This window comes from Gavia stellata, chromosome 8 (genome assembly GCF_030936135.1).
Source record: "Gavia stellata isolate bGavSte3 chromosome 8, bGavSte3.hap2, whole genome shotgun sequence".
NCBI lineage: Eukaryota > Metazoa > Chordata > Aves > Gaviiformes > Gaviidae > Gavia > Gavia stellata.
Genome location: NC_082601.1, coordinates 38,777,943 through 38,794,668, shown reverse-complemented (window position 1 = coordinate 38,794,668; position 16,726 = coordinate 38,777,943). Strand labels below are relative to the sequence as shown.

Below are 16,726 nucleotides of genomic sequence, written 5' to 3'. Positions count from 1 at the left end.
ATGGGCTTGGACAGCAGATTGCAAATTGATCACCTAAAGAAAAGAGCAGCTTCAAATAATCCATTACAAAAGAAAAGCCTCCAAGGCGCATTTACATTCAGACTGGCTTTGATCACTGTTTTAGCCAGCGTGAAATGTACCTTAACATTAACCTCCATTCGGTAACATAATCCTGCTCATGTCATTCAATTGTCAGCTCTTGGAAACCAGGGAAAAGTAATGACTATTAAAAATAACAACAGGCTTCAGCCGAAGAAAATCAGCCTGAGTTAGGAACCCAACTTAGGTTAGCGCAGGCATTCCTTTGTCTCTGAGGAGCAGGAGAATTTCCACTGACCAAAGGTGGCGTGGTCTGTGAACTAATATCCACAGTATCTCAGAGAGCTGTTGCTCTCTCTGACTGTTACGATCTGAGGCAACATGTAGTTGACACTACTACCTGCTGCACCTGACACACTAGTCAGACACAGCTACGTGAGGCCTTTCATTTACATCAGCTTGTGCTGGTTCACTTACGTAGAACAGGAAACACAGAGCAGAGCCAAGGAGAGGGGACTCCCTGGGATCAGAGCATTGCCTCAGCTGCACAGAAGACACAGAGCCTTTGGAAGAGCATGGGGACCTGAGCAGCATCTGAGGTCAAGGCAGCCCAGCAGTAGCATTGCTACCCCAGGTTTGCTGCACTGTTAGAAAAAGGGCCCAGCAATAGCAAGGTTAATGCAACTGCGTCAAGGGAAGCATACCTTGTCACGAATTAATTTGGACAGCATTCTGGTATCAATCCCATACAGGGCAGGCACCTGAAATAAAATCAAGAGAAGGTTAAGTTCCACAAAAGAACAAGCAGCTAAGACAGAGAAAGACAGCAGCCAGATCACTTTGCTGAGAAGAACATGTCCTTGTTTAAGGAGCTCTGGCTCTTAGCAGCACTATTACCAAGGCTGCCTCACTTCCAGTTCTTCACTTCTCTTCCCTATTCCCACTCATAAATAGCTTAGTTCTTCAAATCCAGTTTCTGCACTAAAAAAAAAAAAAATCACAAAAGAAAAAGCTCATGTGGCAAACATCTGTCTCATTTCTGAGCTGCATTTTGCCTTACTTATGAGCACCTAACCCTCCCAGCCATCATAAGTTAGTGGCAGTCTACTGACACATCCTTGACTCCCACGGCTTCAAGTCAGTGGGGTTCTGGCAGCTAACATCTCTTGAGGTTACAACTGGGCAACCACTAGCAGTAGCACTACAGAAACATTGACGAGAGAATAGAATATAATCTAATGTGTATTGGTTTTATGGAGAACCAAACATTCCCATTTAATAAACATTCCTTCTGGACAGATCTCAGAAATACCATTGCACCCTGAAAGAGAAAGGGGTGAAGAATCAGAGAACTAAGGAATATAGAATGAGCCCAGTACAGACTGGTGAAGACATCTGAGGAGAAGAGTGGTTACCAGCTCAAAGCCAGCAGTTCTTTCCCCTATTCCCATACATACAGGTCCGTTCTCATAATGTAGTTATCCCCAGAGTGCTCACCTGTTCTTCCTGCAACCACTCTCCCAGGCTCCTAGCAGCCTGCCAGTGGCTGTACTCATTGCTGTAATCCAGCACCAGCAAACCTGAAACCTGCAGAGAGAAGAAATATCATTTCGCACTGAAGGATCACTGTGCTTGCCCCGTACCTTCTGACTTTTCACTATTCATCCACTGCAAACCATATCACAGGCAGGACATGAGGCCAGGCAGACATGGTATGGCTGCTCTTATATAATGAAAAGATAGCAAACCTGAGTCTTCACGGGACAGTGCCCAGAACAGGTACCTGGCAAAGGGGTAAAGACTTCAGTGCTCTGTTGTGACTGTACCTGGGCCATTTTACTTAGGAAATTCATAGAATAATGTGGCTTCCAGGTAACCAAAGCTGCAAATTGTACTGAACTGAGAAAACACTTCTCGTTAGAAAGAAAATGGAAATTTAAGACAAGACAAAATGTTTTATTTGGATTCATTTTTTGTTTAAGAAAGCTTTTCACTTTTAAGTGGCATTTCATTTCAAAAGTCAACTCCATTTTCCGGTGGAGTTAGATAGCTTATAAAGGAGTCATTTCACCTCAGGACAGATATAAAGCATTTCACTGGTTCTGCAGTTACATGGTTTTGTTTCATTTTTCAGTACTGCCATCACTGCATGGACACAGCCCTGTTCCTAGCCAATATCCCCTGTCACCACAGTGTAAATACTGGTTCCTGCACTAGTACGTACAGCTTTCTCCACACAACTGTCACCTCCCCTGTTTGTGGTAGTACAGGCATATAGAGAAAAGTCTCAGCACACAGAAACTTCTCATTCTCACTGGCATTTGATCTGTCTGTGGCAACCAGTCCTGGGCAAACACAAATAAATATGAGGCAGAAGGGAATGTGGAAAAAAAAGCCGTCCAGGACAGCAGTTCACAAAAACTGTAGCACGTGTATCACTGATGGGAAACACACCACTTTCAGACAGCACACGGCCTGATACACAAAGCAAGATGGATTATCTCTTGCCACCATTCCTCCAAAGGACAATATCCAGACGAAGAAAAAGAAAGGCTGAGTATCACTGATTCCTTCTAACTTCTATGAGGGTGCCAGTAGACTCTTGCACACACACACTCAGGCTGCTACCACCACCCTTCGATCAGCTCTGTGTCTCCCACTGTTACCTTGATCCCATCAGACTCCAGAAACCTCCTGAGGCCCATTTCATCCAAAGCAGCTGTGTCAGGCACTCCACCATTCCCAACTATGGGGTTAGCCAGTGTAAGAATCTGTCCTTTGTAGCTGGGATCTGTCAAGGCTTCGGTGTATCTAGATGAAGCAGCAAGAGAAGAAAAGTACATTGGTCCAGAGTTGAAAGGAAATCAAAAGAGGCAGTGAAAACAAGACAGGTCTGAATTCCCATATGACAAGAAGATAGAAATGGCATTAATGTGAAAGCATTCTCAGTATAAAAGAAAACACACCTGTGAATCTGCCCTGACTTTGCCATCTGTGATTAAACATTTGACACTGAGAACAAGGAAAGGCTTTGGCTTCTCAGATTTCACTTAAGAAAAGCATAGGAGCTATTAACAAACTCAGACTCCTTGTGATTTAACGCAAGGTGAACAACCACACAAAGCACAGAGTGATCACAGAACTGCAGTAAGTGCATGGCATATCGCTGGACCCATAGATGACAGCTGGGGCTTGGTCGTTCCATGGGCACCCCATGTGGGCAGTGCTTTGTCATTGCTGTCTCCTTCCCTTCACGCAGTGTAAGAACTTGCCTCTCAGTGGCAATAGAAAACTCAAACTGAAAAGCCGACAGACAACAGAGCTGTTTGCCCAGACTCGGTCCCTTCCCCATTCTGGAGCTTGCAGGTCTTGAGATGTTCAGGGTTGTAACTGCCCTTTCTGTGGGGGAACAGGTAGACAAATCTATGCCTGTCTTTTTGTCTGGGGATCAGAGAAGCAGCTGTGAATCATCCTTGTGATTCCTCACTACTACTCTGGGTTCTTCTCTCCTACCTCGCTCTGTCAACAAACCCTGCCATAGTACCACTTCTGCAGCTTCTCCCAGCAGAGGCCCGACCTCTCTTCTAGGCACTCTCCAGGTTCCCACCCACAGGACACCACACATTTCACTGACAAGACTCTTAAGTGCTTGGAAGCTGGTTTCTGTATCTCTGAAGAAGGCAAGTTGAAGACAATGCTTTCAGCAGTCCACCCTGGTCACAAAGCCCCTAAGCATGTCCTTATATCTTTAGCCCAGGAAGAAGCCCCAGGAACAACAACTTTGTTCAAGCACCTTCCTGAATACCCTTCTCAGCAAGGACAGATCTAAAAGCGTGGTGGAACATTCTTCTGCAGAGGAGGATTGAACCTAGGATTTTGCAAAGTATCACCTCTGGATCCAGTAGATCCAGTCTCACTTTCAACCCCAAAGACAGGGACAAGGTAAACATGGTCTACATGCCCATGCTCCTATTCTTCAGCTAAATTAACACACAGTCCTTCACTTTCTCCCTTATACTGTAGCATACTATTGAGGCAATCCATTAAACAATTGCTGTCTTTCAACCCAAAAGCAGCTGTAATTTAGCAACAGATGAAGTTATCCAAACAAATACTTAGCTAAATGCATAAAGACACTTCAGGATGAATCCGCCCTATACAAAATATAATTTATTATTGCCATCATTGCTTAAACAATACAAAATTGGCAATTCCAGCCATCTACCAGATATCAGCAAGTCACAAGAGACATTTTTATGGAACGTTGGACTTACTGCCAGAAGATTAATTGCCAAACACTGGGAAACTTCACAAAACCCAGAATGGTTGCAGGCAGATACAGACAACGCAGCACACCAGCCAGCTCTGAGAAATGACATGTCGAATGAACAATGGTCATGAAATATTTTCAGGTAAGCCTCTCCTGCTGTTCAAATCTATACCTCCTGCTGCAGGTAAACAACCACACAAAGTGCAGTGTGATCACAGAACTGCAGTAAGTGCATGGCATGTGCGCATTTGGCACTGCTCTCTCCTTCCGAGTCAATTGGTTACGCTTCCAAAAGACGCTTTGTTAATGACAAAGCTAATATAATTAACCTTTGCATGCTATTTGTAATCAGCAAACAAGGACAGAGAGCCACTGGGTTTGGCTGGGGTATGAAGGCACAGCTCTGCACTGAGACACGATGCCCTTTAAGCAGGCACAATGCCTTGTGGAGCACAGAACAGCAGATGGGAGCACGAGCTCCAAAGATGCTGCAAGGTCTAATCCTTGCTGTGCCTGCCCAAAGGCCTGCCCGATTTCAGTAAATTCCCGTCAATCAGTTCTCTCGCTAGAATATCATGGGAAACACATGCAGACTTATTTAGAGGCAAATGCATTTACTGAGCTGTTTCAAACATGGGAACATTTTATGGGTTGTAATTCTTCTTCTTTCTTAATTGGAAATCTCCTCTCTTCCTTTTTGTTCCTATACCAAACAGATGGCTCAACACTAGGATTATTTTTTTTTTTTGAGCAAATGTTTGTGAAAAGTTCATCCTTCTGCTTTTTCTAATGAAAATTCAACATTCCACCCCCAAAACAGTGCTCTCTGCCCTCTGTTCCAGAGTAATATGACAACATTTCAGCCAGCTTTAGCTACTTCAAGCCTGAAAGCTGTACGCACATGAAGTATTTTGCCTCCCAGTTCTACGACATGAATCAGAATGCAGGAGTCCAGATGAGGAGACAAGGTGCAGAGCAGCATATTAATCATTCCAGTACAGAGCCCATGCTCACCCCACTCAGAGTCCAGAAATACCCACCTCACAGAAAGCAGTGGTCTGAGGCTCAACAGCAGCCTTGGCAAAATCACCCCCATACTAGCCTCTTGCTCCCTATACTGACAAATTGCTATGTGCCCAGACAGTCTGTAAAAGGCCCAACCCTGGGCACCTCCTTCACTAAGGCACTTAGCCTCTTACTGTGTCAATGAAAAGAGGTGGCTGGATTCCTCTGGATACCTAAGGTCTTGATAACTGTGCTCAGGAGCACTAGGCAGTGCTACAGGGTTTCTTTCACTGGACAGCAATCCCTGGACTGGTAGCAAATCTGCCACTTTTACGATCTGCAACAATGCTGCAAATTCTTGTCTTCCTCTTCTCCAAATCAATCAATCAAGGTCATGTTCCTGGAGAGTGTTCTGAAGATACAACCTTACATTTTGAACATTCCCTCCATGCCCATATGCTCCCCAGCACAGAAGAGAAGAGATCTCTCCTTCACAGGCATCCTCTCCAAATCACTAGAAAATGAGCAGACGCAGCTTCTGCTGCCACAGTAACATGTGGAGAGGAAATTAATCCATCAGGTCCTCCTTGACTTTTGTGATGTGACAAGATTTATTGCCCATAATCTATCACCAGGAAGAGAACTCTGGTGCCCTCCATCATTCTGATCTATATTAAACAGTTGCTTGTTGGCAGGTATATTAACACAGACAGTAATTAGTGCTGTCAAAATACTTAAATAATTGCCTCTTAATGCAAAACTTTGCAAACAGATTCCCCTCCGCAGCAATTTAACATTCTCACCAATGAGATCATTTAAAAACCTCATCCTGTGAGTACTGGTTTCTCCAAAGGGGAGCAGAATTTGGGGAATGCAAGGCAGCTGGGCAGACAGCTATGAATGACTGCAGAAAAAGCTCAAGCACCAACAACCTCAGAGCTGTCTCACCTCCCTAGGGACAGGTCCCCCTCCTAACCAAAAGCCTCATTCCTCTGGGCAGATTTCCTCTCCTCAAGCAGTTCAACAACAGCACCAGCAGCATTTGGCTGCCATCCTAAGTCAGCCACTGGCTTCTACCACTCAAGAAGACAGAGTCATGCTAGGTTAGGCATGGATTTGATCCTACCCTTTAGCTGGAAAGGGCACAGAATTTAAATGCATCCATAACTGTGGTATGAGCCAACAAGTGTCAGAAGGGATGGGTCATATAGATGACCAACTTGGGAACCTCGGGATTTAAAAATTTTGCACTCGGAAGCCAAGTCCCATTACCCAGAAGGCTGCAGATGCTTCAAACCTCTATATTTGATCAGGGCAGTGCAGGGATAACAAAGGCAGCTCCTCTGTTCTGACTCAGCAATGGCTGTATTTCAATGGGAAGTGATCAGATCCCTACATACCTCACCATCATGTTTAGTTATATCAGTTATTAAAGTCGCTCATCATCACAAATGCTATGACACAAGAGGACTGCCTGAAGTCTCTTCATTAACTATCTCTCTCCCTGTAGCCCTGGACTAGTGTTTTCTTATACAGAACACTACACGCTTTTTCCAAGCTCGTAGAGTCCCGATTCAAGCAGCTTTCACACTTTAACAAGCTCCCAGAGAAGTTTTGGTGCTAATATCTCATTTGCTTTTGCCTTACCCAGAAAGACCAGTGTTGAATACGACTTCCCCTGCTGTGGAGGATGGATAGCCAAAAGAATAGCCCTTCATCTTCGTCCCATCTTCCAGCACCAAGTTCGCTGTCTGCGCCTAGAGAAAGGCACATGAAGAGACTCAAATAAGGGAGGAAAAGGCTTGATGTTTATACAGGTAACACCTAAGACACCTGCCTTTCATGCCTCACGTAAGTATTCCTGCCCCTCTCCCATTCCCAGCTGACAAGATACTGTCTCCTTTACTAGTTTCCTGATGCTCTTTTTCTTTCTAACACTTAGGAAACATCGTGCTCCTAATGAAGGCAAGGCATCTGGCAAACCTCACTGCAAGCAGAGCATGTGCTGCTATTACTGTGGGATCACCCTTCCATATCACTTTGTTCATTTCTTCCACCCATTATATCTTGCAATTAACCAATATCATCCATAGGGAAAGGATTGCCTCTCTCCTCATTGTTTGCTCAAGGCTTTCTGCTGAGTACGCTGGCTCTCATCCAGCTGTGACCTTTGATAGGTGCTTAACTTCTGTTGCAGCTGTACAGCTAAACCACTAAAAATAAGTGTATGCTTAGTTGGACTGGTGTCAGATGGCAAAATTCAAAATACCAGTCCATTCCGCTGTAGGACACAAGAAGAGAGGAACTCGTGGATCAGATGGACACTTGTGGTCTCAGTTACCTCAGGGATCGGCATAAATTGTCCTGGAAGAGTTAGATACGGAACAAGCAGCCCAGAGGAAAACTTCCCATAAAACTGCACCTCTTTCAGAGAGTGTTTAGCGGAACTGAGTCCCAAACTAACTGTGGGATCCCTTACAGGCTTAATCACTATTTTACAGCTGAGTAAAAAGGGACACAGAGAGTGACTTTTGTAAAAGTTGTTAAGAGATTCAGTGGCACAGCTAGGTCTCTGCACATAACAGACTAAACACACCCTCTTTTGCCTCATTTGGAAACTAAACCTTTCTTAGCCTGTCCAGGAATTGGATGGGAAACCAGCTGGGAACTCCAGTTTCTACCAAAAAAATAACAAGTATATGCACAACAGAAATGACAGAATGAGTTGCCTTCAGACAGCAGGATCACTGATGACATGCAGGGGAAGAGAGAGAGTAAGCAAAGCTGGAAATAGATTTGCCAGTGAATTTCAGGGCTTAAAAGAATTTGGACGATGAACCTTTTGGGCCCTGAGAAACTTCCACTTCTGGAAGGCTGCAGTCACAGAGTGACCACCAGTGCAAAAACCCCAATGGTCTGCACCACAGGAGATGTTGCAAGCGTGTCCACCAGGCAGCAGCTCTCAACATGATTTAACTTCATATTGGGTTATTTTTACAGAACAATTCCTCTTACTGGGATTTTTTTTTTAAAAGAAGAATCAAGATCAATTTGCTGTAGAAAGGAGCAGGAGAGCTACTTTCCATTAGCCGTAAATCAGATGAACAATCACAGCAAGGAGAAATTTAATTCCCAGCATTGAACATTTTGTAACAATCATGGCAAACATTCATCTAGAGCTCCTCTGCAGTTACAAATACTGCACAGATCAATTACTAATGTACTGCAAAATACACTAAAAATCAAACTGCACTGCCAAGTAATTGAATTCTGTGCATCTGGGATGCTTTTAGCCTTGCATTTTTTCCTCATTAATGTCAAACATCCAGTCATTCTCAAAAGGTTTATCCATCATTTTCTGAACATTCCCACACCATTGGATGTGATAGTCAGCAACACCAAAATCTCCTCCCTCCCCAGTTATAAATAATAGTTTTTGTGGCTAAATCCCCTAGATTTAGCCCTAATAAAAATTACAGTTTGGTCAGCTCCCTAATCTCTCTAAGCCTCTCATTACAGAAAGCTGCCACATACTCAAAGCATTACAAAGCACAGAGGCCGCATGGGTGCCTCAGATTGGGCTTTGGACAGGACCTCTGCCCTTTTTGAAGGCTGCTGAAAACCTACCCATGCTGCCAACATGGGAGCCTGGCTGTAGGAACTGGTTTCTCTCAGGCTTGGTTTCAAGAGATGGATCTCTTCCCTCAGCAGGCCACATATTTGAGCCCACCCAAATATCAACTCCAGTTCAAGCAAGTCCTACCACTCGTTGATACAAGTTGGGGTAATCACCTGAATCGCAGTCCCAACTGCAAACACAGCCTGGGAGAATCCTTCAGGAAGCAAAGTCCGCAACAGTGGAACGACCAGAAAGGTTAAGATCCATCTAACCCCTGAGGGCCCAAATCCATAGCAATCACTGTCACCTTTAGAGCCTCACCCTCACTATAGTACTTGACAGGAATCTGCATGTCTTTCCTCCCACCACAGATCACCTGTCCATCTACACACTAGACCAGCACAGAAATAATTTCTGTTGAACAGAAGCCCCTGTTGTACTATTAGAGCCCCAACACAGCATTCAAGTAATGCAGAAGAATGTCCCTGAGCAACGATAACCTGCCTGCAAGTTCAGCTGTAGCAAGGGATAGATGTTCAAATGTTTCCCTCGCTTACTTGATTTATTATTCTTAATTAAGTGGTTGGTTTGTTGGTTGAGCATTCTAGAAGCAATTATTCTTCCTTACATTTCCAGCGGAGGTGTTACCATATCCCTAAGCTGCCAGCCTACCTTGTCTTTTCAGTTTTGTTTTTAATGTGAAAAGTGATTTACAGGCTATAGAGAAGACCAGTTGGCTCAATCAGGGATTAGTTGGAAGAGATTTTCACTTTCAAAAAAACAACAAGCAAGAAATAAACAAAAACCCCAGAGCTTCCATGAGGTCCTTTTGTCTCCACCACTCTCAGAAGCACTCCTTTGTAGTGCCGGATATATCTCTGTTGCAGTCTCAACAAAAACGTTTCTTACACACACATCCCCTATATGAGACACACCATTTGCAATCTGATTTCTCCTTCCTACACGCCAGTAGCTTTACCTTTAGCAGAACTCCCTGTGCTCCAGAGAGGCTGCAGGGCTCTTGAAGAGCTCTGAGGATGGAAATGGCTAAGAGAAAGGGTCATGCTGTTGCTGTGGTATTGCTAGATTTTGTGCATTTTGTCAAAGCAACTTTAAGAGTTAACTAGTTCAGGTCCCACTTCATACATGAAGTAAACAAAGCACTGTAGCAGTTAAAAAAACCCAAAAAAACAATAAGAAAGTAAAAAAACCTGGATTAATTTAGTTCCAGTTAGTTCCCTGCTCTAGCAGCCCTTCCCATCTACAGGGTGGATGATAAAGATCTGCAAAATCTCAAAAGATCTGCAGTACAATTTGTTTTTTAAAGCACATCTGCTATAAATCCCTGTACTAGAAAGTGAACAGGTAATTTTTCCTCTTTTCTACTTGCCTTACAGAGTAACCAGTCAAGGGAATCAAGTTTTGCCCCTTTAAAGAAATCCCTCAGTTTGTTTTGGCAAGGCTAAGTTGAACCCTGAACTGATGGAGGACTATGAGTATGCCAAGTATAAAGCCAGGATGGGCACTGATGTATGGCAGAGACGCAGCTAGGACTCGATTTCAATGCAGGCCAGTTTATTTCCCTCCAGTAAGATGATGATAAAACAGCTCTTTTCTAAGGCAAGCCATGATTCCACGCAGCACAACAGCTTCTGCCGCATTTCTCAGCACACAAATCTGGCTGGCTACGTAACAGCCAACGTATCAGAAATGCAGGAGAAGTCAAAAGCCACCGGATTTCTTCTACAGTAGAAAGCTGGTGGCAGGACTGTACTGTATCTACTCTCTCAAGACCAAATAACCAGCAACAAAAGAAGAATTTTCTCTTTGATAGAAAAATGTCTCTTCTTGTGAGTACTATGCCATCACAGGCTGGAAATCTATCTGGACATTGCTAACAGTCAAGACTTCCTTTGCCAACCCTTTTTTATATATATATATATACACACATACATATACATACACACACACACACATATAGTTTTATTTTAACACATTTGCATTTGCTTCTGGCTAAAATTAAGAGAAGAAGAAAGGGCAGAAATAAAAAGAAAATTAATTAAAAGCCAGGTCAGTGTCTTGGGATACACCAAAGATGATTCACACTTAGGCTAGCTTTAGGGAGAAGCTTTAGATTAGTTCCTTTACCATCCAAGCCTAAGAGAAAGCAAAGCCAGAAACACAACACAGGTACCATGGTGGAAAAGTCACAGCTCCTACAACTTGAACTCGTCTTAAGGCTGTTCACAACAATGCCACAAATATTTGTTCATGACAAAAGTCAAAGGAGGAGGGGGAACCAAGACAGATGAGGCAGCAGGCAGAAGTCAGCAAGCACCTGAGGAAATGAGCATCCCTCTTCTCCCCTGCAGTAGCAGCTCACTAAGTACTCCCCATCTCTATGGGAACAGGCCCCGTTTTACCCCCCCTTCTCTTTCACCTCCAGAGGGAGAAAGGCAGAGTAGCTTGTGACTGATCTTTCACCTCCTCACCCATCTCTCTGCTTCTCATGCAGTCGTTTGCTCAGTTACTTTCCACCTGCCTCAAAATATATTTGAAGAGCCCTTTTACAGTAATCTGAACTAGTTTCTAAAGCCAGTGCTCAAAAATTTTCCTCCTCTCCCTCTCATTTCTAACTATATTTTTAGCTTGCTCCTGGTGGTTTTTATAGCTCTCCCAGCCAGCTATACTGTTACAAGCCACCTATTTATTGCTTGTACTACTCTTTACATCCCCATTTAACTACATTGGCCTCAGATGAGCATTAAATGATACAAGCTTTGAGCTGCAGTCTCTCTGCCCGTTACTGAATTATAAAGAAGCTTGATTACCCTGAAACCAGTGGTGCCAAGCACCCCTACAGAGAGCCCATAGGGGTCTCTGATCTGCTCTCTGTGCCCCTTTTTCACTCGCAGATGCTCCATCTCTGCTTTGGAACTGAAGGATGGCATGCAATAGGGAAATACAGACCTGTAAGTCCCCACATCTCAGACTGCTCACCTACAACGGTGTTTCCCCTCATAGGCTGAGCTTAACTGGACAGAAAACAGACTTGAGAGAAGAATTATTAGGTGCTCTACTAGAACTACCACCTCTCCCTCATGCTCTCTAATACTTTACTTAGCTTATACATAGGTTAGAAACATGTTTTCATTGTATTTTGTTATGCTCTCTAAAATAGCCCACTGAGAAAAAGCAGTAAAAAGCAACTAAATGCTCATTTAAGCCTGCAATAATGGGAGAATGGGATCATTACCTATACTGCCATTAGCCCACACACCTTAATTATTTTGCATTTCACTCTTTCTCCAAACTTCTTACAAATTTCCATTACCCCTAATGACGGCTAGAACACTAAACCCAGCCATAAGTCACTGCTTGGTCACTTGTCTCACAACTACAGTTAACTTCCACACTCTGACACAAAGCTATGCAATAGGTTGGCTTTTTAGGACCACTTATCCTTAAATTTTCCCTCAGGCCTGCTGCTTTACTGCTTGCATATGTATATTAGAGAGTCTCTTCCACTTCTGCTTCTGTAAGTCCCATGAAAAAGGTGTATAAGCCTCACACTGTCTTAGAGCAAAAGCCCCAGGCCAGGAAAGGTTCAAGTTTTTGTATTCCAGATTCTGAACTGAAACAGAATCACGTGGCCTGTGGCAAAGGTGGTGTTAAAAATCTGAGCCGAGATCTCAAGAGCCGCAGGCTCCTAAACTGCACTAGATATCAGCCTTCTTACTATCCGTGAGTTCAAGCTTCCACTCTGACAGCACAAACTCCTGTACGTATCGAACTCAAATGATCAAGTCAACTCAACTTTCCCCACTGTCAATGCCAAGGCAGAAGATGTCATATATTATATGTCAGAAAGAGACTTCTGGGGCTGGCTGGCTAGCACCACACCTTGTGGTGAGCCAGCTAGTCACAGTGCAGGTACAAATGCTCCACCTGACTCAGCACTTCAGATGCACAGTAGGTCTTGGCCGCCCTGCGATAGATCCTGTCATACACCTTGAAACAGAAAGAGGGCCCAATTCATTATGACCCATCTGAGGTGTATTTGCAATTGCTGGGACTGAGGTTAAATTAGCTCTCAAGGGTTTCACTTGGTATTGCTTTCTTAACAGGTATTCATTGTCCTTGCCTTCAGCACTGGTGTCATTGGCTTTAAGCAATAACTCTTCAGCTTTACAAGCACAGTATTAGGTAGATGCTAGAACAGCTGGTACTGTAACTCCATCAGAGCAGGGCAGCAGTTTTCCATGAGCATGAAACTTCTTAATTGGATGCCTCAGCATTATGAGATATGACCTTGTAGGTCTGTTGCTGTGCAGTCCTTGAATGAGCGACACCATCAATCTGTCATTTAAGATGCCAAATCCAAACTTCAGATGTGAATCCATCAGTATAAGAACGCATCAGATCCAGTCTGCTACAAGTGCCTACCAGAATTATACCAGGATTTGTAAAGAAAGATGGTGTTTCATCAAAAGCTGAACCAGCAATCCTAACCATGGGCTACACACCTTTACCAGCAGAAGATGCCTTTTACTGCCACAGACTTATAATCAGACTAATGTGTCTTTGAACTCACTTCTCTGTGCATCACAAGCCTTCAACTGCTGTACTCTACAGAGCATGGCAGAAATAACTGAGCCAGCTCTGAAAAGCAAGACAGGTATCAGAGGCAATAGAGACAAGCAAGGATGGCATTCCTACAGAACTCTTCAGTCCTGCTTAGATGGCTTGACAGTTTCTAAAACCCTAGTGAACTTGAGTGTACTTGCATGGATTCCTGTTCTACAATACACAGCATCAGCATACAGATGCTCCAGGCCATCACCAGTCATAAACGAAGCAGCCAGTTATGAATCCTGGGCTCCTATCCTCCAGACACTGTGACATCTGCCAACAGCACCTCTCAGGGCTTTCACAGGTTCCACCCATCCAACAATACTGGCAGTAAAATTGTCTCCATTTTCTCCCATCCCGTTTCAGTTTGAAGCACAAAGCCCAAAGAGAAGAGGTTGTTCAAACAGTATCACAATTTGTTCTGTCACACCAAGAGACACTTTCTAGCCCAGTGCTGAGATTTCAAAATGGAACAATAGAAGCTGGCACCTGCCCTGGAAGATGTGAGAGACAGCACTGCCCCACCTGAGGGCTCTGACATAGTTCTAATGTGAAGTTAGTGTCAAACCAACATAGTTTCCCCAGCCTGAGGAACAACCAAGGAACTCACTCCTCATGTCAGAACCCTACTTTCTCTTCAGATGGTGCAGCTGTGGAAACTGGTAACCATGATGGCTTTTAATTCACAAGTAGGACTCCTATTGTCATCACAAGGAGGAATAACTTCCTCCTAAGCCAGATCTGATTGCCGAGTCAGGATCAATCTGCTGGGAGGAAGATTACTGTGCTGTGTTTTAAGACAGTGAACAAGGTAACAGTTCATGCCTGCTGAGTACTCTTGTGAAGGGGAAGACAGGTCCATTAGCAAGAACACTAGTCACAACACAGGCTCTGTTTTTAAGCATGGGTGAGACAAAGCTAAACTGAGAACTCACATGCTGAAGGAAGGGATAAAAATAGGGATGCCTCTTTCCTCATCCAGTTTTTCTCTGTGGCCAATTTTTGTTTTAAAAGTAATAGGTCTGTTGCCAGGAGCTCAGAGAACTCCCGAAAAATCAGTGGCTGTGGGACAAGTAAGAGAAACCCTAGTTCTCAGTGGACAGAATGATACTGATCAGCCGTCTATTCTACCCTGCCAGGTAAGGTAGCATCCACTGGGTACCCACAGCCCAAGTCTCCAAGAGCTCTTCCCCACCACCCACTGAAACATCACTCCACAAGTTGCTAATTCTATTACACTGTTGATTCAACAGGATACATGTGCAAGAGCGCCTTTGCAATGCAAAGTGCATGATGACAAAACACTGCCAGTGCTACAGAATTCACACAGAAAGTCCCATTTCAGCACTGTACTCTGCCACACCTGCCTGAGTTACACTAGCAAAGCTGGTCAAAATGCTGCCTTTGTAACAAAGAGCAGAAGAAAGTTGGGGAAGTGAACAAAGGAGTTCCAGCCCCAGTAAATCAAGAGCCAACACACTGATGCATTCACAAAGAGTTGTCTACCTCTCCAAATAATCTCAGAGCCATCATGGTTTCCAATACATTGAAAGTAGATCCTTTGTAGATCCAATAGGATTAATCACATGCTTCAACCGATTCATGTTTTTAAATACCTAGCTGATTCATGCTCATATGGACTGAAAGATCTGCTCTGTTAGCTATCAGTCCTATAGAAGGGTGGGGTGTTTCTAAAGAAAATACCATATAATAATTAACTGAAACCCTGAACTTCCACCTTTTGGTGCAATTTACCCTATAATTTCCATTCCAGACTACACAAAAAGTGTGTTTGCTTAGCTAATAAAACCATTTAAGCCAAGCAACCCCTTTGCTTAGGGTTCAGACAAATCTCCTTTGGTTCAGTTTTATGTGTCTAGGTAAGCCCTGTTATCTGCAGCAAGCTATCTCTCAGCATGCCAAACATATCTATTAAACCACAGTAGCTCAGTTACTGTTACCTTGATGCTCAACAACCTGGTACCAGTCCTTGAGAAATTCCAGTGATCAGCAGACACATTGCAAAACTCCAATCTGCCTTTCAAAGTCTTCACCACTTTGCAAGCTGTCAAAATTCTTGTCATCTTGAAAGTTGCTGATGGGTAACTAAAGTTTAAACAAAACAAGACAAAACAAAAATCTGCTTGTATGTATTTCTTCAGGATTTGGTGCAGACAATATACTCTTGCAGATCACAGGGAAAAGAACAGAGACACCCAGCGGGTGTGCTGGACTGACTGTACAGCACTGCCCTACACCTTCCCACTTATTCTGCCATTAAAAGTCTCTGGCGCAGCCCCACCTCCTCCCGCCCCTCCTTGGAAGGGTGCTTGCTTAGACACCCTTGCAACACTTTTCTTCAGGTTGGTCTCTGAGCACTGTTGTAGGGGTTGCATCACAGGCCAGACACTCGCTCTGCCTGCTGGAAGACAGCAAAACCTGCTAGAGAAATCACACCCACAGCAAAGAAGACAGTCCTCACACTCTGAAACAAACACTTTACATTTCAGTAAGAGACAAGGAACAGCACCACTTGTTCTTCTAATAGCTTGTGGTCTAGGCAAATTAAGACAGTCTGTTCATAGTGTATTTTTGAGTGCTCTCCAACGTGTGATCTGGGGTCCGCATGTTAGCTAGTGGGACAGCCTGTGACTGCTACAGGCATACTTGTACTAAAAGAAGTAAGGTGGGAATACCAAATTCTGTGGAAAGCTATAGTCTTTTTATTCTGTGTTTGGAGAGCACACAGCCACTAGAAGCCCTAGCACAGGTCCCAAAGTGCTGCCCCTTCCCAAATAAATGAAAAGGACATCACTCTCTATAATTACCTGAACGGGGGTTGCAGAGAGGCGGGTGTTGGTCTCTTCTCCCAAGTGACTAGCGACAGGACAAGAGGAAATGGCCTCAAGTTGCACCAGGGGAGGTTCAGGCTGGATATTAGAAAAAATTTCTTTACTGAGAGAGTGGTGGAATACTGGAACAGACTGCCCAGGGAGGTGGTGGAGTCACCATCACTGAAGGTGCTCAAGAAACATGTGGATGTGGCATTGTAGGACATGGTTTAGTGGGCATGGTGGGGTTGGGTTGATGGTTGGACTTGATGATCTTACAGGTCTCTTCCTGTCTTCCATAGTGATTCTGTGATATCACCAGGAAAAATA

The 16,726-nt window shown here is 44.0% G+C and overlaps 1 protein-coding gene across 1 annotated transcript in view; it reads right to left on the bottom strand.

Annotated features, from left to right (window-relative positions):
• Positions 1–15,649, bottom strand: part of CPS1 (carbamoyl-phosphate synthase 1) — a 96,531-nt gene extending 80,882 nt beyond the window's left edge. The window contains exons 1-5 of the mRNA XM_059820495.1: positions 15,527–15,649; positions 6,962–7,071; positions 2,706–2,850; positions 1,537–1,626; positions 744–800 (exon numbers count right to left, since the gene is read on the bottom strand). Coding sequence (XP_059676478.1) covers positions 744–800; positions 1,537–1,626; positions 2,706–2,850; positions 6,962–7,071; positions 15,527–15,649 — 525 coding nt within the window. The remainder of the gene's footprint in view (positions 1–743; positions 801–1,536; positions 1,627–2,705; positions 2,851–6,961; positions 7,072–15,526) is intronic.
• Between the last annotated feature and the right edge of the window lie 1,077 nt (positions 15,650–16,726).